This window comes from Saccopteryx leptura, chromosome 3 (assembly GCF_036850995.1).
Source record: "Saccopteryx leptura isolate mSacLep1 chromosome 3, mSacLep1_pri_phased_curated, whole genome shotgun sequence".
Lineage (NCBI taxonomy): Eukaryota > Metazoa > Chordata > Mammalia > Chiroptera > Emballonuridae > Saccopteryx > Saccopteryx leptura.
Window position 1 is genome coordinate 309,663,484 of NC_089505.1, and position 22,472 is coordinate 309,685,955.

The window sequence follows — 22,472 nt, forward strand, 5'->3', positions numbered from 1 at the left end:
CACGCCAGGCTGACGCTCTACCACTGAGCCAACTGGCCAGGGCCTGAAAGTAGTTCTTGATAAAAAAATTTTGGAAACCATTGCACTAGACCATGAGCTCCTTGAGGGTAGTAATTATGGTTTATCTTATCTTTGAATTCATTGCTAAGGCTGTCTCTGGCACATGGTGTTTCAAAAATGGTTGTTAGATAATTGAATGAATGAAACTGCCATTATCTGATTCATGAGTCTTAAGCAACAGTCACTGAAAAACTTGACATTCCAGCTCTGTCCTGTGGCAAGATATCTGAGGCTAAGAATGAGCAATGACTCATAATGGCGAGTAGTATAACTTCACTGGTATCAAGTTCATGAAGTTTTAATCTGAGACTGTAAATCCTAAAACCTTAAAGACTTCCCTGTGGTTTATAATCCATAGATGCTTATGAAACTGGTAATTACTTGTTTGTAACTACATCCCCTGCTTTTCAATGGCAGTCATTTACTCTCTATAATGGCAGTTGGCTAGGAAAAATATCTATACTTTGATGATAAAAATGTGATTAAATTTTAGATTGTGAGCTTCTAAAAGACAAAAACTCTATTGCACATATATTCTGGACAGTGCCACAAATCTAAGTCATCAATTAGTTGTTGGGAAAATACCAAATGTTTTTTCTCTTTCTAATGTACAAATTAATCTTCACAAAAATAGCAAGTTTACTTTCTTGAGTTAATAAGTTGTTTTCAATAACAATACTGAATGAACTTTCATTTACTTAATGAAATGGGTTTTGTTTCATCTGACTGTACCCTTTGGACTTGTACTTTTTACAGCTTTCTACACTTATGATTTCCTTTTCCTTTTTTTTTTTTTTTTTTTTTTGCAGTTCCAGGAGTTGGTTAACAAATGAAGCTGGTATTTCTATTGCTGTGTATTATGCATTGTCTCTTTTTTCTTTGTAGTTTAGACTCAGTGTTCACTTACAACCACTCCCTCTTGTGATTTTGGGAAACAGAAACCATGTCAGACTTGTTTTTGCTATTGGTCAAATAGTGTAAAAGAGACCTTTTCTACCTTATTTTGCTCCTATTTACTTCTCGAGTTTATTAGAAGGGGGAGAAGGATAATCAAGAATTAGGGAAGGCAAGGAAATCTGAGCAAAAATAAATGTTTGGGTTTCTTTTAATTGAATTATTGGAGTGACACTAGTTAACAAAATTATACAGGTTTCAGATGCCCAATTGTACACCGTATTGTGTATTCACTGCCCTTCAAGTCAAGTTTTCCACCATCACCATTTATCCCCCATATACTCACCTCGATCTTACACCCCACCCCATTTTTAAAATTCACTTACAGACAAATTAAAGCACTCTGTGGACATGGCGCTGCTAGGAAGACAGTGGACATTAGCAAGAAATGAACAAAATTCAAGAACTGTCTAATATAGTGCTAATGTTATAGGAAAAAACAATTTTTTTTAAAGATTATGAATTAAGACTCACAGAAGATGCTTTGGCCTGATAGCTTGGTTTGTTAAGAGAATCATCTTGATACACTAAGGTTGTGGGTTGATCCCCAGTCAGGGCACATGCAGGAACAGATCAATGTTTCTGTCTCTCTCTCTCTTTTCCTCTCCCTCAAATCAATAAATAATTAAAAAGAAAAAGACTCACAGAAGCGAATCAGACATTATTAAACTGCTTTATTAGAACTGAAAGTTGCTACAGGGGGGAAGCATTCAATTTGAATTTCTTTTTTTAGGTTTGTACATATTTTATTTTTTATTTATTGAATTTATTGGGGTGACGTTGGTTAATAAAATTATATAGGTATAATTATATAGTACATCATTGTGTGTGTATGTGTGTGTGTACATATGACCAACTTTTTAACAATGAAAAAGACAAAAATAAATTGAACAATATTGTAAATAAAAGAAACATTTTATTCATTGCAACAATAATACACTATAGTATGATAAATGCATAACAAAAACAGTATTTTATATTATAATTATGCTTACATGCCTATTAATTTTTAATAGTAATTGTAAGAAAAAGTACTCATTTAGATACAAATATGTCACATCACACGTAATGGATAGACTCTGCATTGATGGAATACGGACATTTACAGATCAGTCTGCCAATATAAGAAAGGAGGACACAGCCTGACCAGGGGGTGGTGCAGTGGATAGAGCATCGGACTGGGATGCAGAGGACCCAGGTTCGAGACCCTAAGGTCACCAGCTTCAGCGTGGGCTCATCTGGTTTGAGCAAAAGCTCACCAGCTTGAACCCAAGGTCGCTGGCTCGAGCAAGGGGTTAGTCGGTCTGTTGTAGCCCCAGGGTCAAGGCACATATGAGAAAGCAATCAATGAACAACTAAGGTGTCACAACTAAAAACTGATGATTGATGCTTCTCATCTCTCTCCATTCCTGTCTGTCTGTCCCTATCTATCCCTCTCTCTGACTCTGTTAAAAAAAAAAAAAGTACACGTAGGACACTTTTCGAGGGAGGACGGAACTTACAAAAGGACTGTCCTCCCTAAAGGAGGATGATTGGTCACGTTTATTGATTTTAGAGAGGAAGGGAGACATTAATCAGTTTCTGTTTGTGCCGTGACCTGGGATAGAACCAGCAACCTTTGCGTTTCCTACCATACTTTAACGAACAAAGCTATCCGGCCAGGTCCCATCATCTGAATATTTTATTATGTGTTCATCAAGCAAAGTCAAGTATCCTTCCGTTACCATTTATGCCCCCTTACCTTCTTCTGCGTGAATTTCAAGCGGGAAGTTCCTCCAGCACTGGAACTCTGGGAATTGTAGTCGCCAAAGGAGGAAGATTTCTCAGTTGGAATCAAGTTTCTTGTGCTTAGCGAAACGAGAGGCGTTTAGTCCCATCCAGGTTCCTGGGTTCTCATTGGATCCTTCCGTTCAACACTTAGAGTATTTCCTTAGGTCACCAATGAACGATTTAATACAAGAAAGCCTTCGCGGATTGGATATTTTATCCTCGCGTTGCAATGGTATCCAGCCAATCAGAGTACAGTACCGTCAGAGGTGTCAGGGTCATGGGGGTGAATGTGTAGAACCTTTTTCAGCTGGCGCCCTCGCTCTTTGCCTCCGAGAGTAAGGCTGGTGGTTTGCTGTCTCCGAGGCCGCGGCTGCGGTCGGAGGACCTGCTCTGCGCCTCGGGGTCCTTCTGCCTCATCCGTCGGCGTGGCCCTGATGGTGCGGCAGGCCCCGGTCTCCTGAAGCTCTGCAGCGGTATGTAGGTCCTGGGGCCGCAGACAAAGCAGTGGAGCCGGGAAGGGCGCCGAGGGCGGACCCTGCACCCAGTCGGCGAATGGGCCTGGGCCGGGGCGTTCTGCTCGCCTTCTTTCCAGTCCCGGTAGTGCGTCCCACCGGACTTATGAAAGTGCCTGCTCCTGTGTGTTCTGGGGAAATGTTAGCTTTATTCATTTCCTCTCCGTCCCCCCGCGTGTCCGATTTTTACGAACCCTTCCATTATTAATGAATGTTATCTCACTTCATCTCACCAGGTGGTTCTTTGGTAACTTTCTATTAGTTTTGTGCATCTGCATGTCTACACTAAGCAGAATGACGTGGTTGTGTTTTGTGTCTTTCCAGAGAGACCAGTGTTCACATCTGTGTATTTAAAAAACCGTTCTTGGGGGCATTTGTGCTGTTAGCAACTCCTTTCGAGGTACTGTACTGATATGTGAGGGTGCTTTCAGGAAATGACCCCCAAACTGACTGAATAGAAGCCCCCCAGCATCGAGCATTGTTTTTGTTTGGTAGTTGCTGGTACTCTATTACGTCATCTTAAGTTTTTATTTTCTTTGACCTATTCTATGAAGAAGCTGAGGATTGAAGGAGGTAACCCAATTTAAAAAAAATTGTTAAAATTTATTGATTGATTTTAGGGAGAGGGAGAGAAACATCGATTTGTTTTTCCACTCAACTATGCATTCATTGGTTGATTCTGGTATGTGCCCTGACCTGGGATGGAACCTGCAACCGTGGCATGTGGGGAGGATGCTCTAACCGAGCTAGGGCACCCAATAGTTATTTGGTAGTAAGGGGAAAGCCAGATCTGATCTCAGTGTTTATGTTGTTTTTTAAAAACTCGCCTAATCGACTAGGTTGTGTGTGTGCCTTCAGTAGCTCTTAGTATATAAGAGCTTAATAATTCTTTGAGTCATACTGTAAATCTTGGCTGAAAGAAAAAAAATCAGAAATCTGCCCGGCTGGCTGGGTAGTGCAGTTGGTTAGCGCATCCTCCAGATACACCAAGGTTGCAGGTTTGACCCCTGGTCAAGGCACATACAGGAGTCAACCAAAGAATGCATAACTAAGTGGAACAACAAATCCATGTTTCTCTCCCTTCCTCTCCCTCTAATATCAATATATTAAAAAAAAATTATCTGCCCAATTACAGGTGTTTCACATCTATCACCTAACTCCTAGCTTCTCGAAGTGTGGTTTCCTGACCAGCATAGCCTTACCCTGGGTGCTTGTTGAAAATGCAGTCTTTCAGGCCTCACCCCACCTACTAAATCAGAAACTGCTTTTTAACAAGATCTCTCAGGTGATCAGAGTACTTGTTAAAGTTTGAGGTGTATCCATTGTCTTATAATGATTTGCCCAAATTGAACCAGAAAGCGAAAATAAAGGGTATGCTGTTTGTCCATTTGTATTCTTTTTTTTTTTTTTCTCTTTTTCTTTTTTTCTGAAGCTGGAAACAGGGAGAGACAGTCAGACAGACTCCCGCATGCGCCCGACCAGGATCCACCCGGCACGCCCACCAGGGGCGACGCTCTGCCCACCAGGGGGCGGTGCTCTGCCCATCCTGGGCGTCGCCATATTGCGACCAGAGCCACTCTAGCGCCTGAGGCAGAGGCCACAGAGCTATGCCCAGCGCCCGGGCCATCTTTGCTCCAATGGAGCCTTGGCTGCGGGAGGGGAAGAGAGAGACAGAGAGGAAAGCGCGGCGGAGGGGTGGAGAAGCAAATGGGCGCTTCTCCTATGTGCCCTGGCAGGGAATCAAACCCGGGTCCTCCGCACGCTAGGCCGACGCTCTACCGCTGAGCCAACCGGCCAGGGCCCATTTGTATTCTAATAAGACTGTACTCATAAAGAGTTTCGTTTTGTTTTTACATTTTTATCACTTGCTAGTGAGGATATCATTTAAATTTTTTTAAAAAATTATTGATTTTAGAGCAAAAGGAAGGGGAAAGAGAGAACGGGAGAAAGAGATTGAAAGAAAGAGAGAAACATCAATTTGTTGTTCCACTTTTTTTTTCTTTTGTATTTTTCTGAAATAAGAGACGGGAAGGCAGAGAGACAGACTCTCCTGCATGCGCCCGACCAGGATCCACCAGGCAAGCCCACTAGGGGGCAATGCCATGCCCATCTGGGGCATTGCTCTGTTGCAACTGGAGCCATTCTAGCGCCTGAGGCGGAGGCCACGGAGCCATCCTCAGCTCCCGGGCCAACTTTGTTGCAATGGAGCCTTGGCTGCGGGAGGGGAAGAGAGAGATAGAGAGGGTGGAGAAGGGGAAGGGTGGAGAAGCAGATGGGTGCTTCTGTGTGCCCTGGCCAGGAATTGAACCCAGGACTTCCATATGCCAGGCTGATGCTCTAACACTGAGCCAACCAGCCAGGGCTTCCACTTCTTTATGTATTCATTGGTTGACTCTGTATGTGTCCTGACTGTAGATTGAACCCTCAACCTTGGTGTATCGGGACAACACACTAATCAACTGAGCTATCCACCAGGGCAGGATACGATTTTTTTTTTTTTTTTTTAAATATGTCTGGGCCTGACCTGTAGTGGCACAGTGGATAAAGCGTCGACCTGGAAATGCTGAGGTTGCCGGTTCAAAACCCTGGGCTTGCCTGGTCAAGGCACATATGGGAGTTGATGCTTCCAGCTCCTCCCCACCTCTCTCTCTCTGTCTCTCTCTCTCTCTTTCCCTTTCTCTCTCCTCTCTAAATGAATAAATTAAAAAAAAATTAAAAAATGTCTGTATTAGCAATTTTAGCTTTGCATCCAGAAATCTTAAAATATACATGAATATTTAAATAGTAATTCAAAACTAACTTGTAAGACACCAAGTGTTGGTCCTAAAGATAAAAAAGCTGAGACAAGAAATGTTAAATACTGCTGCTGACAGTTAAATAAAATTTCAAGAACTTTCTGTTTACCAACACACAATCTGTGCACTAATTTCCCACCATAATTTCCACAATTTTGTTTCATTGGTTAAGAGCTTCCAATCAGGGTTTTTTTGGAAGGAGGGGATAGATTTCCTACTGTTGGTGATTTTTCCAGGTTATTTTGGTTATTTGGTAATAAAACCGAAGCCTACTGGACAGAGACTTGACTTGGAGTAAACACAGAATACAGTGTAAATACAGTGTGTAGTAGATATGTTATAGGATTGTGCACCTGAAACCTGTATAATTTTGTTAACCAGTGTCACCCCAATAAATTCAATTAAAATAAAAAAAGAAAAGAACTAAGGTATGAAAACTCAGCAATCTATTATCCAATCAAGTATCCAACCAGTGATCTAAGTATCTAAGCCAGAGTTACTTTACAATTACTTTTAACCAGTTTTCCCTCCAATTAGGGAAAAACAAAGAAACAAAATCTAGTTCCAAATTTCCTTATCTTCATATTGCTTAGTAATTAAAATATCTGTAGAGTTTTTTTGTTTGTTTGTTTGTTTTTCTGAAGTTGGAAACGGGGAGGCAGTCAGACAGACTCCCGTGTGCGCCCGACCGGGATCCACTCCGCACGCCCACCAGGGGGCGATGCTCTGCCCATCTGGGGCATTGTTCTGTTGCAACCAGAGCCATTCTAGCGCCTTAGGCAGAGGCCACAGAGCCATCCTCAGCACCCGGGCCATCTTTGCTCCAATGGAGCCTTGGCTGCGGGAGGGGAAGAGAGAGACAGAGAGGAAGGAGAGGGGGAGGGGTGGAGAAGCAGATGGGCGCATCTCCTGTGTGCCCCGGCTGGGAATCGAACCCAGGACTCCAGCACACCAGGCCAATGCTCAACCACCGAGCCAACCGGCCAGGGCCTGTCTGTAGAGTTTTAATGTTTGGGTGTTTTTCAGATGTTCATAGTGATGAAAAAGATGGCATTTGTGGACCAACATAAAGTTTTTTGGGTTTTTTCCTAGCGAGAGAGAGAGACAGACAGGGATAGATAGAGAGGAAGGGAGAGAGATGAGAAGTATCAACTCATAGTTGTGACACCTTAGTTGTTCATTGGTTGCTTTCTCATATGTTCCTTGACCCAGGGGCTCAAGCCAGCGACCATGAGGTCATGTCAATGATCCCTCACTCAAGCTGGTGGGCCCGCACTTAAGCCGGTGGTGACCGCAGGGCTTTGAACCTGGGTCCTCAGCATCCCAGGTCAACAACACTCTATCCACTGCTCCCCAACCTGGTCAGGCACACCAAGATAAAGTTTTAGTATGTCTTATTTGCACCAGGAATCATCTGGTGTGCTTATTAAGATAAGTTTTGGATTGTACCTTTAAAGATTCTTTTTTAGGTCTGAAGTTGGACCTTGAAATCTGTATTTTAATAATCCCAGTTTATTCTGTTGTAGGCTATCCAGGTCAACACCTTGGTGTTCATCTTTTAGATGAAAAATGTAACTAGGAGGGAAGCTTATTTTCTTTCTTTCTTCCTTTCTTTCTTTCTTTCTTTCTTTCTTTCCTTTTTTTTTTTTTTTTTTTGTTAAAACAACTCAGCAAAATAAAATTCCGGTTTATTGTTGGACAACATTGTTTCACACATACATCAAACAGGCCAAAAAAAAAAAATAAATAAACAGCAACTTCATAGACAAAAAAAAACGAAAAAAAAAAACACCTTTTATCTTTGGCCTTTTTAACCATCTCATACCAACCAACTACTTATAGTACAGCTAAGTACATACACAAAAAGTTATTGGAATGCTCGGAATAAGATTGGTTTTTTTGTTGTTGTTTTTGCTTTTTTTACAAGGTTTTTTTTCTCCTTTGAGATTATAATGAACATGGTCACACCACAAGTAAAGTCGGAAGTAGGACAGACAATGCTCCAAAGGCTGGTTTGGTCATCCCGAGATCATTTAAAATGGCTGACCCCTAACAATATGTACAAAAATATAAAATGTAAATAAAAAATACAAACAAATTTTTCCTTTTTAAAGTACTTTTAAGAAAAAAAGCAGGGCCTTGGAAGTTTTGGTTTTTTCCTCCCCTGTTGCAAATTCACGTTGTGGTTTTGGTTGGGTGGTGGCAAGCGCGTGTCATCTGTGGTGGCGCTGCCCAAGTTGGGTGAGTGGTAGGGTGGGATTCTCTACTTGAAGGTGACCACGTTTAGATTCTGAGACGGGAAGTGGAGGGTGAATAGGTCACGGTGGCCTTTTTTTTTTTTAAGTTTAACCTTTCCTTTTTTGCTGTCTAGTCATCCTCATCAGTCTTCTGCTTCTTGGTGTCAACATTATTATCCTCATCGTCCTCAGCTGCCCGTTTGCCCATAGCTGCCTCAGCTTCCTCATCTTCATCGCCATCCTCTTCCTCACCATCACCTTCCTCTTCCTCCTCCTCCTCCCCTCCTTCTTCCTCTTCTTCATCTACCTCATTGTCAGCCTCCTGCTCCCCGTTTTCCTCATTAGCATTCCCATTAGCAGGTGCATCTCTTCCATTCTCTGCCTCCTCCACAACTTCCTTCTTCTCTTTCAAGTCCTTGGTGGTGATCTCAGAGCTGGTGTCCACGGCTGCGTCTGACATGGTGGGGCACGCTGGTGATTCGGTGCAGCGGATTTAAAAAACAAACAAACAAAAAAACAAAAACCAAGAGTTCAAAGACTGGCGAAAAAGCTGCCGGAATTTGCGTCGGTGGAGGAGGCGCGCAGCGAAGGTGGCTGCAGCGAGCAGAGAGGTGGACGCAGGAACAATGCAAAGATGGCTTTTCAGAGCAGCCAGTGGGGCTCTTTCTTTCCTTTTATTATGGATTATTTGCTATAAAATTGTTTAGTTCAGTGAAGTTATTACTATTTTTTTAAGTGAAAGGAGAGGAGATAGTGAGACAGACTCTTGTATGCGCCCTGACTGTGATCCACCAGGCAACCCCCATCTGGGGCTGATGCTTGAATCAACTGAGCTATTTTTAGCATCTGAGGCTGCTGGGACCAACTGAGCCATCCTCAATGTCCAGGGCCAATGTAAACCAGTTGAGCCGCTGGTTGCTAGAGGGGAAGAGAGAGAGAAGGGGGAAGGGAGGAAGAGAAGCAGATGGTTGCTTCTCACGTGTGCCCTGACGTGGAGTTGAACCTGGGATGTCCTCACACTGGGCTGTTGTTCTATCAATTGAGCCAACCAGCCAGCGCCAGTTCAGTGAAATTAAAAAAAATGCTTCCATTGATTTGAGAGAGAGCGAAGCATCAATGCATTGTTCTTCTTAGTTCCATTTTCTTGTGCACTCATTTGTTGCTTCTCATAGGTGCCCTGACTGGGGCTTGAACCTGTTACCTTAGTACACTAGGTCACTGCTGTATCCACTGACCTAGCCAGGGCCCAGTTAAGTGTTTAGAAGGTTATTTAAAAATTATTTTGAGGTCTGCCAAATTTGGAATAAGAGAGGGTAGGATAGAATGAATGCCAAAATACATTGTTTAAAAACATCTTTTCTCCCTGGCTGGAGTGCTGGGGTTGTTGGCTTGAGCATAGCGTCACTGGCTTAAACCTGGGGTCATCGATCAAACCAAGGGCACCTGCTTGACCCTAAGGTAGCTGGTTGGAGCCCTGGTCAGGTCAAATATGAGAAGTGATCAGTGATACAACTAAGGGGAACAATGGGTTGATGCTTCTCTCTCCCTTCCTCTCTCAAAAAGTTTTTTTTTTCTATGAAAGGTAACATTTTTATCGGACAACTTGAGTATTTGTATGACATTGATAGAATTAATACAGAATCACTAAGTGGACCTAACACATGAATTGGGATTAAAGCTCTAATTTTTGCATATCTTTTTATTTTCTTGGCTGTTCTGTAGCTGTCTTATAAAATCTGCTATGTAAACTGTAGTACACAGAAATTTCACTTAACAGGATTCAGGCAATTCTAACAGTAATGCTATCAAGAATAATAAAATAAGAATAATGAACTCTTAACACTGAGAAGTTCTCTTCTGAAGTCATATAAAAACTTGTGTAATTATGAGGAACAAATCCCAGCTCTGTCCGATTATCTTGCCTTCATTTACATGCCATAGGAAATTCAGTGCTTGACCACAGGTTGGGCCTCTGCTTGTTGTGCTTAGGTAGTTGATGCCTTGTATTCCTGATCTTTTCCTATGCTGTTTCTAATTTGAACTCTCTCATCACTGGGCTTTGAGGATTTGAAGTTTTAATTATTTTGACATGTTCATCTCAAAGGAACATGAAGGCTGTTAGTTTTTCAGAATCCTTCCCATTGAATAATTAATTCTCTAAAGACTCCTTAGATGAGAATGGAACTTTCTAGTTCCAAGGCCAATATTATATATATGCAAAAACCATAACCCATAGTATTTGGTTCTTCAGGGTTTATGTTGATGACAGTGCATAAAACTTATGCGTAAGCTGGTTTGTAAAAGAGATATTCAGGCTGTTGATAATAGAAGCACCTAAGAGGTGACATGCCCCCAAACCTGTCTTATCCCTGTGTATTCAGTCTATTGTTTTTCTTTAAATCTTTTTTTATTTTTTAATTTTATTTTATTTTTTCTCATTTTTCTGAAGCTGGAAACAGGGAGAGACAGACAGACAGACTCCCGCATGCGCCCGACCTGGATCCACCTGGTACGCCCACCAAGGGTGATGCTTTCTGCCCACCAGGGGGGCGATGCTCTGCCCATCCTGGGCGTCGCCATGTTGCGGCCAGAGCAACTCTAGCGCCTGAGGCAGAGGCCAAGGAGCCATCCCCAGCGCCCGGGCCATCTTTGCTCCAATGGAGCCTTGGCTGCGAGAGGGGAAGAGAGAGACAGAGAGGAAAGCGCGGCGGAGGGGTGGAGAAGCAAATGGGCGCCTCTCCTGTGTGCCCTGGCCGGGAATTGAACCTGGGTCCTCCACACACTAGGCCGACGCTCTACCGCTGAGCCAACCGGCCAGGGCCTAAATCTTTTTTTAAATAGCCCAGTAACTATATTTTCATTTTCAGAAAATTACTTGCCAAATATTGTCTTGATAAAGCCCTGTTTTCTCTGAGTCCGTTATTTTGCATTTGCTTGCAGACTTAAAAACAATAAGTGTAATGTATTTTGTCTGAAATATAATTTTTTTTTTTTTGTATTTTTCTGAAGCTGGAAACGGGGAGGCAGTCAGACAGACTCCCGCATGTGCCCAACCAGGATCCACCCGGCACACCCACCAGGGGGCGATGCTCTGCCCATCCTGGCCGTTGCTCTGCCCGGACCAGAGCCACTCTAGCACCTGGGGCAGAGGCCAAGGAGCTATCCCCAGTGCCCGGCTATCCTTTGCCCCAATGGAGCCTCAGCTGCGGGAGGGGAAGAGAGAGACAGAGAGGAAGGAGAGGGGGAGGGGTGGAGAAGCAGATGGACGCCTCTCCTGTGTGCCCTAGCCGGGAATCGAACCTGGGATTTCTGCACACCAGGCCGACGCTCTACCACTGAGCCAACCGGCCAGGGCTTGAAATATGATTTTTTTGAATGTGGTATGAGTTAAAGATTCTTAGTGGTTTTAAAGTTGCTTAGAAATCATTCCAATTTATTGTATAATCTTAGTGTTTTTCATTGATTTTTGACTCCATGTAGCTTTTAACTATCTTTTACTGAGCATTTAACGATGTACCAGGCACCAGTCTAAGCCCCTTATATGTATTTTTATTTAATTTGGACAGTACACCATTTGGTAGCTACTTTAACCCCATTTTACAGATTAAGAGACAGATAAAGAGTTTAAGTGATTTGCCTAAACTCAGTTACCAAGTGGTATGGCTTGGATCTGACTCTGTGAGCTTTCTTTCTTTCTTTTTTTAATACATAAATTTTTATTAATTTTAATGGGGTGACATCAATAAGTCAGGGTACATATATTCAAAGAAAACATGTCCAGGTTATCTTGTCATTCAGTTATGTTGCATACCCATCACCCAAAGTCAGATTGTCCTCCGTCACCTTCTATCTAGTTTTCTTTGTGCCACTCCCCCTCCCCCTCCCCCTTCCCCTCTCCCTCCTTCCCTCCCCCCACCCCCCATAACCACCACACTCTTGTCCATGTCTCTTAGTCTCGTTTTTACGTCCCACTGATGTATGGAATCATGCAGTTCTTGGTTTTTTCTGATTTACTTATTTAACCCTGTAGAACGTTATCAAGATCCCACCATTTTGTTGTAGATGATCCGATGTCATCATTTCTTATGGCTGAGTAGTATTCCATAGTGTATATGTGCCACATCTTCTTTATCCAGTCCCCCCCCGTCTCTCTCTCTCTCTCTCTCTCTCTCTCTGTATATATATATATATATATATATATATATATATATATATATATTTTTTTTTTTTTTTTTAAAACAGTGATTAAAGCCTTTAAGCAAACTCTTGGCCAATACAACAAGAATCCATAAAAGAGTATGTGAGCTTTCTTTCTTATATTGAATGTTTAAATAGCTTTCCTCAAGTAGTATCTTTATCTCTTTATCTCTGTCTACCCCCACCCCAGGCCTGCTGCTTTATTTTATTTTATTTTTTTTTTAAGATTTTATTTACTGATTTCGGAGAGAGAGAAGAGAAAGACAGAAAGGTGGGGAGAAGCAGGAAGCATCAAATCGTAGTAGTTGCTTTAGGTGTGTGCCTTGACTAGGCAAGCTGGCGTTTCAAACAGGCAACCTCAGCGTTCCAGGTCAACGCTTTCTCCACTGCGCCACCACAGGTCAGGACCTCCTGCTTTACTCTTACTGACTGTAAATTTAAATACATGGTAGAGCCAGCTCTACTTTATTACCTTCTTCTCAGCCTTTCTAGAGTTATATTTTTGTTTCCAACATCCTCCCCCAGTTGGCAATGTTATGGAAATTAGCATTAAACTTATTAATTTGTGGGAAGTATTTACACTTTTATATTCTTCCTAATAAGGAGTACATTGTGTAAGTTGGTTAATAGGAAGTTACTATTTTTAACTTTCTGCTTATATGAAGATTATTTTGAAATATTTTGTTCCTTTGGCTTTTGTGTATTTAGCATGTTACATTTCTAAAATACCCTGTTCACTTTTATGGGAAAGGTGTATACTGAATTTACTAGAATTGTATGGGAAGTGGAAGGTCTGTTGACCAGTTTGGGAGATAGTAAATTTAACCCCATTCTATACTATACTAACTTTTGTTACCTGGGACAAATTATTTAACTTCTCTGTGATTGTTTACTTATCTGTCAAATGAATCACCCAAATTCTGTTTCATTCTTTTGAAGGTGGCACACTCAGAAACTGACAGGTGTGCTTAGATTTAGTTCAGATTCACTATGACCTCCCAAACTCCACTGACCTGAGGCCCAGGGTGAGAATCCCTTCTTGGTTTCTTTGTTCACAGCCTTCTTTGACTCTTTCCTTTTTCCTAGGGGATTTTATCTTTTTTTTTTAACAGAAAGAGTCAGAGAGGGATAGACAGGGACAGACAGACAGGAACGGAGAGATGAGAAGCATCAATTATTAGTTTTTCGTTGTGCATTGCGACACCTTAGTTGTTCATTGATTGCTTTCTCATATGTGCCTTGACTGCGGGCCTTCAGCGGATGGAGTAACCCCTTGCTCAAGCCAGCGACCTTGGGTCCAAGCTGGTGAGCTTTTGCTCAAACCAGATGAGCCCGCGCTCAAGCTGGCAACCTCGGGGTCTCGAACCTCGGTCCTTCCACATCCCAGTCTGACACTCTATCGACTGCGCCACCGCCTGGTTAGGCTGATTTTATCTTTTTTTTGTATTTTTCTGAAGCTGGAAACGGGGAGAGACAGTCAGACAGACTCCCGCATGCACCCGACTGGGATCTACCCGGCACGCCCACCAGGGGCGATGCTCTGCCCCTCCGGGGCGTCGCTCTGCCACGACCAGAGCCACTCTAGCGCCCGGGGCAGAGGCCAAGGAGCCATCCCCAGCGCCTGGGCCATCTTTGCTCCAATGGAGCCTTGGCTGTGGGAGGGGAAGAGAGAGACAGAGAGGAAGGAGGGGGGGGGAGTGGAGAAGCAAATGGGCGCTTCTCCTATGTGCCCTGGCCGGGAATCGAACCCGGGTTCCCCGCACGCCAGGCCGACGCTCTACCGCTGAGCCAACCGGCCATGGCCTGATTTTATCTTTTGTAGACTCAGTTGTCTGGGTTTTGTTCTTTGAAAATAAGAAAAAAACCTGTCAGCTAGCCCCATTTTCCTAAAGTGGGACTTAGGCTCCAGAAATGTCCTAGAGAAAAAAAACCTGACAGTGGTCCAGTTTGAGAATGTAGCGAAGGTTACAAGCTTGACCTATAAAGATCTTGTTCATTGTGGCACTTTAGTGTTAAAATAGGTATTGCTGAAAGGAATTGATTGGCATATTAAAGATGGCATTTGTTCTTTAACCCTTTGAGTAGTACGAACATTCATGTACGTCCTCACTCAAAGCGCTAACAAAAAACTCACTATTCAAAGGATTAAACATTGTGCACAGCCCTGGTCGGTTGGCTCAGTGGTGGAGCGTCGGCCTGGTGTGCGGAAGTCCCGGGTTCAATTCCCGGCCAGGGCACACAGGAGGGGCGCCCATCTGCTTCTCCACCCCTCCCCCTCTCCTTCCTCTCTGTCTCTCTCTTCCCCTCCCGCAGCTAAGGCTCCATTGGAGCAAAAGATGGCCCGGTGTTGGGGATGGCTCCTTGGCCTCTGCCCTGGGCGCTAGAGTGGCTCTGGTTGCCACAGAGTGACGCCCCAGATGGACAGAGCATCGCCCCCTGGTGGGTGTGCCGGGTGGATCCTGGCCGGGCGCATGCGGGAGTCTGACTGCCTCCCGGTTTCCAGCTTCAGAAAAATACTAAATAAATAAATAAATAAATAAATACATTGTGTACACATAAATAAATTTATTTTTTTTACTTTTTATTGAATTTATTGGAGTGATAATGGTTAATAAAATTATATAGGTTTCAGTTGTACAATTCTATTTAATTTTTTCTTAGCTTATGTTTATTTTACTTAAACTATCGAGTGATCAATTCTTTTTTGTGATTTAGATTCATCTGTTTCTTCCTATTGGTGTTATAGTCTTGATTATTTAACAAATGCCATCATTCATGTACTTCAGCAGCCTAGAACTAATTTTGTAAACTGTTTCTACAGAATTTAAGAAGATTTTGTGTATGTGCATGGCCTAGAAGATGAATTCTTCATCTTCCACCATGAATGAAGAACCTGATGCTCTATCAGTAGTTAACCAGCTACGGGACCTAGCGGCAGATCCATTAAATAGAAGAGCCATTGTCCAGGATCAGGGATGTCTGCCTGGCCTTATTTTATTTATGGACCATCCCAACCCCCCTGTCGTCCACTCAGCTTTACTCGTAAGTTGCCTTTAGTAGTCTCAGTCTTCATGTTCTAATTTTGCAATTGGGAATTTGAAGAGATGTTAGATGACATGATAAAAAATTAAAAGTGCCAGTAGAGCAAATAATAGTAAATCTTTATTTCTGTATGTGCATAAACATATATGTATGTGACTTTTCCTTTGACTCAAATGGTAGCATACTATATGTATGCATTATATGATACCAGTGCAGAAAGACAATCAAAAAGGCATTTAATTGTTTTGTAATAGTTTTATTAAGATCTAAATCACACCATACAGTTTACCTATTTAAAGTGTACAATTCAGTAGATTTCAGTATGTTCATAGAGTTGTGTACCCATAACCACAATCAATTTTAGAACATTTTCATCACCTCAGAAAGAAACTTGACTCTACCTGTTCCCCAGGTCCCCACCTTCCTTTCCTAAGTGGCCACTACTTTCTATCTTCCTGTGTTTGCCTCTTTCAGCAAAAATGCCTATATATATAATATATATATATTTCAGATTTTATTTATTGACTTTAGAGAGAGAAAGGGGTAGGGGTAGGAGAGGGAAACATAAATGCATAGTAGTTGCTTCTTGTCTGTGTCTTGACTAGGCAAGCCCAGGGTTTCAAACTTGCGACCTCATCATTTCAGGTTAATGCGCCATCCACTGCATCACCACAGGTCAGGCAATTCCTTTTTTTTAAAAAATATATTTTTTTCCTTTTTTGAGAGAGGAAGGGAGAGAAATGAGAAGCATCAACTAATAGTTGCGACACCTTAGTTGTTCATTGACTGCTTCTCATATGTGCCTTGACTGAGGGTCTCAAGCCGAGCCAGTGACCCCTTGCTCGAGCCAGTGACCTTGGATCATTTCAATGATTCTATGCTCAAGCCGGTGACCCTGTGCTCAGGCTGGTGAGCCTGCACTCAAGCTGGCGACCTTGGGGTTTTGAACCTGGGTGCTCAGTGTCCCAGGTTAATGCACTATCCACTGTGCCACCGCTGATCAGGCAATTCCTATATATTTTTAGTATAGATTTTTATAATATGTGGTCTTTGTGACTGGTTTCTTTCACTGAGCATAATGTTTTCAAGGTTCATCTACACTGCAGCATGTATCAGTACTTTATTCCTGTTTATGGCTGGATAGTATGTCATTGTAGGGATATGCCGCATTCTGTTGGCATAAATGATGAATAGATGTATTCATCTCTAAGATGGGAAGAAAAGTTAAGGAAAGGAGAGGATAAGAAAATTATAAGGATCAGAGCTAATAATACAGAAGGAACTACTATGTTATAAAAAATTTGGGGGCTAGAGAAACATGTTAAAGAACAACACAAGGCAATCAGACAAATCCAGAATGTGATCATTTCTGCAGGACAAATAACCAGGTTCCATAAACAATAGATGGCATTAAAAGGAATGCCAGGTGGGGTAGAGGAGGGGGATAGCAGCAACTACAGTATTAAATATTAAAAAAAAAAAAAGATTCAGAGACTTAAGGGGCTTATCAGCCCAGTGTAATATGTGGACCTGATTTGGATCCTGATTTGAATAGATCAACTGTAAACATAATTTTAAATTGCTTGAAATAAATATGGATCAGATAGTAGATGATATTAAAGAACCATCAATACTTTTGCAGGTTATAATAGTATAATTATTAAGTTAGTAAAAACCCCATTACCTTCTTAGGTATATACCGATTATTTACAAATGAAATTGTATGTGCATTGCCAAGTGGGTGATAATTGTTGAATCTGAATGATGGCTACATGGAGGTCATCACACATTTTCTCTCTACTATTTTGGCTTCTAAAATTTTCTTTTTTTCCCTTTTTAAAAAAATTTTAGGGAGGAAGAGAGAGAGAAACATCGATTTGTCGTTACACTCATTTATGCATTCATTGATTGATTCTTGTATGTGCCCAGACTGGGGATTGAACCCACAATCTTGGTGTACCAGGACAATGCTCTAACCCACTGAGCTACCTGACCAGGGTGTTTTCCTGTGTTATATACCTGGTAATTTTTTTTTTTAATTGAGGGACAGGAGAGGAAAGAGTTGAGAAGCATCAACTCATAGTTGTGGCACCTTAGTTGTTCAATGATTACTTTCTCCTATGTGCCTTGACTGGGGGCTCCAGCTGAGCCAGTGACCTTGGGCTTTAAGCCAGGGACATTTTGGGCTCAAGCCAGCTACTATGGGGTCATGTTTATAATCCCACACTCAAGCTGGCAACTGCACACTCAAGTCGGGTCACTCAAGCCAGATGAGCCATGCTCAAGCCAGTGACCTCTGGGTTTTGAGCGTAGGTCCTCAGCATTCCAGGCCAATACTCTGTCCGTTGCACCACCACCTGGTCAAGTTATACCTGGTCATTTTTTTTTTTTTTTTGCATCTTCCTCTGAAGCTGGAAACGGGGAGAGACAGCCAGACAGACTCCCGCATGCGCCCGACCGGGATCCACCCGGCACGCCCACCAGGGGCGACGCCCTGCCCCTCCGGGGCGTTGCTCTGTTGTGACCAGAGCCACTCCAGCGCCTGGGGCAGAGGCCAAGGAGCCATCCCCAGCGCCCGGGCCATCCCCGCTCCAATGGAGCCTTGCTGCAGGAGGGGAAGAGAGAGACAGAGAGGAAGGAGAGGGGGAGGGGTGGAGAAGCAGATGCCCCCCGCCCCCCCCCCCGCCCCCCCGTGCGCCCTGGCCGAGAATCGAACCCAGGTCCCCCGCACGCCAGGCCGACGCTCTACCGCTGAGCCAACCGGCCAGGGCCATACCTGGTCATTTTTAACCATGATCAGCCATTACAAATATTATGGTTTTGTGGTTTTGGATTTTTTTTTTCTGGTATCCCTATAAACATGTACTTTGGTTGCAGTTAAATTACTTGGAATGAGTTTGATCCTTTCAAGAATTGTTTTGAAGCTTTGTAGAGTGAGTCCAAAGCTGCCTGTATTCAGATATCACCACTACTAAGGAGAGGCTCTTCTGAGAATTTCCTGATTTCTCAATACATGTGAGGTCTTTCACCTCTGGCTGGTGGTATCACAAACTTCCCCGCCAGTGTGAGCTTCAGGCATTGTTTTTCCTACTTTCTGGCTGGCTTTTACCCCTAAGCCTGTGCAAGCTAGTATTCTGCTGAAGATTCTTGGAGGTCCCGTCAAGAGATCTTTGGAGCTAGTGCTCTTGCTGTGAAGATCCCTCCTCTCTGTTACTTTGCTTTGCAAATTCTAGCTGCCTGTGGTGTTTTCTGATACCAGCCAATTCTCTGATCTTTTGTGGACTCCAGCTAGGTGGTCAAAAACTTAATTCAATTTAGACACTAACTACCTGGAGCTATTACTCCCAGGTTTAAGGCTCAGTCCCACAAGACTGCCCTCCCTTCAAAGGCCAGTTGCAAGTATCAGGTCACCTGTATTTCTAATTTAGCAGGTATAAATTGGATGTTACAGTGATCCCTCCTCAGGCTTGATAATTTACTAGAATGGCGTATAGAACTCAGGAAGCCACTTTCTTACGTTTACTAATTTATTATAAAGAATATACATGAACAGGGAGTAGGTTAAGGTCTGGAGGGTCCTGAGCACAGGAACGTCTGTCCCTGCGGAGTTGGAGTCCGCCACCCTCCTGGCAGGTGGATGTATTCAATTCAGAAACTCTGAATCTCCTTCCTTGTTCAAGAGTTTTTGTAGAGTTCAGTCTCCTCTTTATGAATAACAAGACACTCCTGCCACCAGAAAATTACAAGGGTCTTAGGAGCTTTGTGCCAGGAACCATACAGAGATTCGATATTTATTTCTTATTCTATATATTTCACCACCACAACCTCCTCAACTCTGATCTCTGCCTCACTAACTCAGCAAGACCAGTGGGCTCCACTTGGGTTCCCTGTCCCTGTGCAGAGTCTGGAAACTGCCTTCAAAGCAGTAAGATGGGGCAGTTTTAGGGCTCACTTTGTCATTCCTCTTCCCTCGGGGATTACAATTCTATGTTGCCTCTTGTCCTGGTTATTTGCTTTTGCGGAGGGGCAGCAGTTCCCAAGGCAGTTAATCCTTTATGGACAGAAGTGAAAATCAAGGTAGGAGAAGGTGCAGAAAGGACAGGAGATTGCCGTCAGAAAGGTTGTTGAATTCGTCCTTCCATAGATGCTGTCATGTTCAGTAAAGACTAGGCACTTTGAAAACGGAGTGTAGAGGACCAGTAGAAAGTGTAAGTCAGTGGGCTGTGATGTCAGAGTTTTGGATGGTGTGGTTCACACAGGTATTCTCCTGAAAATCATGCACCAAAGTCGTTGATGAATCTTACAGAGTAGGAGGTCTGCAGAACAGCTAATGAAACCCCTAAAGAGTCAGCATGTGTAGGGAATACTTGCAGAATGTACTTTAAATTTCAAGAGAAAAGCACCCTAGAAAAATTGACTTCAGAAAGTAGAAATTAAAAAAAAAAAAAAAAGCAGAAATTTGTGAGGTGAGTTTATCTTTTGCTTTTCATTAAAAAAAAGTCATTTAAAAGGTGAATTTTTAAACCACAAGCAGTTGATTCCATTAAGGTGGCTTTATGTTTCGTCCTTCTCAGCAGTTTAATTCATATGTGAAAAGCATTAGAGAAATGATGGCTATAAGGACTGCTCCCTGAAATTAATAAATGGAGTAGAGTTCCTTGTATCCTTGACGAGATTAAGTGGTGAAAATAAAACCAGAACAACCTAATTTTGACCTTGCAGAGATAAGTTAGGAGAGCAGAATCAGCTACCTCAGCTCAAAGGATCATTTTCCCTGAGGGGACTGCTCAGATGATCACATTTACAGCTTTGGTTTTTTTTTGTTGTTGTTTTTTACAGAGACAGAGAGTCAGAGAGAGGGATAGACAGGGACAGACAGACAGGAACGGAGAGAGATGAGAAGCATCAATCCTTAGTTTTTCATTGCGCGTTGCAACACCTTAGTTGTTCATTGATTGCTTTCTCATATGTGCTTGACCGCAGGCCTTCAGCAGACCGAGTAACCCCTTGCTGGAGCCAGCGACCTTGGGTTCTAGCTGGTGGGCTTTTGCTCAAACCAGATGAGCCTGCGCTCAAATTGGCAACCTCGGGGTCTCGAATCTGGGTCCTCTGCATCCCAGTCCGACGCTGTATCCACTGCACCACCGCCTGATCAGGCCAGATGATCACATTTAAAGAAGAGTTAGTTCTAAACACTTCAAAACCAGTTGATTCTAAAAACAAAAAGCTGTTTTCCTCTTGTAGTAAGTTAGTAGTGGGTTTAATTTTGAATAGTCTGGACACGTGCATTAATGTATTACTGTTTCTTTTTGTAGGCTCTTCGGTACTTGGCAGAATGCCGTGCTAACAGAGAAAAGATGAAGGGAGAACTGGGTATGATGTTAAGCTTGCAAAACGTTATACAGAAGTAAGTAGAAAAGTGTCTCCCAGCACAGTAAAGACATGGATCTTCTTGCTAAATGTGTACTGATTGTTTTTTTTTCCTTTCTGATTGTTAATATATATAATTTTACTGAAACTTTTATTTTAATATGGATTATATGTCCAAAAATGTTCTTATGGTCAATATTCTTATTATTCTTAAACATTTGTTTTAACAATAGTCCTTATGAAAATGTTCAAATTTTATTTAAAATATCGACTTGTACTTACAAATAGTTTTTAAAAAGAGAAAACCATACCTTATGTGAAGTTTTGTAAATTGATTTGCTAGCAGAGCAACACAGGTGACTAATCACATCTGAAAATACAGTGTTAATAAGATAGAACAAAATTCTTTTACTTCATCCCGGTCTTACTGGAAAGAACCTTTATCAGTATCATGGCAAAAGGGGGGTTTTGGTGAGATTTTCCTGAACATCTTTGAGAGGGCTCTCAGAGACCTTGAGCTGTTTAATTTGAATATTAGCTAATGGGTGGTTTCTAATTGTACCTATCATCTTACTAAGATTTTCAAATCTGTTGTCTAATTTTGTTATTTACAACTTTTTTTTTTCCCCTGTATTTTTCTGAAGCTAGAAACGGGGAGAGACAGTCAGAAAGACTCCCGCATGCGCCCGACCAGGATCCACCCGGCACGCCCACCAGGGGGCGATGCTCTGCCCCTCCGGGGTGTTGCTCTGCCGCGACCAGAGCCACTCTAGCGCCTGGGGCAGAGGCCAAGGAGCCATCCCCAGCGCCTGGGCCATCTTTGCTCCAATGGAGCCTCGGCTGCGGGAGGGGAAGAGAGAGAAAAGAGAGGAAGGAGAGGGGGAGGGGTGGAGAAGCAGATGGGTGCTTCTCCTATGTGCCCTGGCCGGGAATTAAACCTGGGACTCCTGCACGCCAGGCCGACACTCTACCACTGAGCCATACAGCCAGGGCAGTAATAATTCTTACGTACACTTTGCGGCTCATTTGGCTTTTGGCCAAATCTCAGATTTGAAGGTTGCCTTTCAAGCTTTTAAAATGTCACCTCTGTTTACTATAATAATCATCTTAGAAATTTGTATGTCTGAATGCTAAAAGTGTGTGCTTTGGCTTGTAAACTATAAGAATATATTAGAATCAGGCCCTGGCATTCCCCTCCCCCTTTTTTTTAAGCAGGAGAGAGAGCGACAGAGATAGATAGGAAGGGAGAAAGATGAGAAGCATCAACTTGGAGTGGTTGCACTTTTGTTGTTTATTGATTGCTTCTCATACGTGCTTTGAATGGTGTGTGTGTGGGGCTCCTGCTGAGTCAGTGACCCCTTGCTCAAGTCAGGGACCTTGGGCTCAAGCCAGCGACCGTAGGGTTATGTGTATGCTCAAGCTGGTGAGCCTGCATTCAAGCTGGAAACCTTGGGGTTTGAACCTGGGTCCTCAGTGTCCCAAATCAATGCTCTGTCTACTGTGCCACCATCTGCTCAGGCTTTCTTCTTCTTTTT

The 22,472-nt window shown here is 42.8% G+C and overlaps 2 protein-coding genes across 2 annotated transcripts in view; one reads left to right on the plus strand and one right to left on the minus strand.

Moving 5' to 3' along the window:
• The first annotated feature begins 3,060 nt into the window (after window positions 1-3,060).
• Window positions 3,061-22,472, plus strand: part of ARMC1 (armadillo repeat containing 1) — a 45,979-nt gene continuing 26,567 nt past the window's right edge. The window contains exons 1-3 of the mRNA XM_066378966.1: window positions 3,061-3,257; window positions 15,347-15,567; window positions 20,883-20,974. Of these exons, the coding sequence (XP_066235063.1) occupies window positions 15,385-15,567; window positions 20,883-20,974 (275 nt within the window). The 5' untranslated portion in view covers window positions 3,061-3,257; window positions 15,347-15,384. The remainder of the gene's footprint in view (window positions 3,258-15,346; window positions 15,568-20,882; window positions 20,975-22,472) is intronic.
• Window positions 8,223-8,981, minus strand: LOC136398007 (prothymosin alpha-like). Its single transcript, XM_066372459.1, has one exon. The coding sequence runs from the start codon at window positions 8,786-8,788 to the stop codon at window positions 8,459-8,461; it is 330 nt and encodes a 109-aa protein (XP_066228556.1). The 5' UTR covers window positions 8,789-8,981; the 3' UTR covers window positions 8,223-8,458.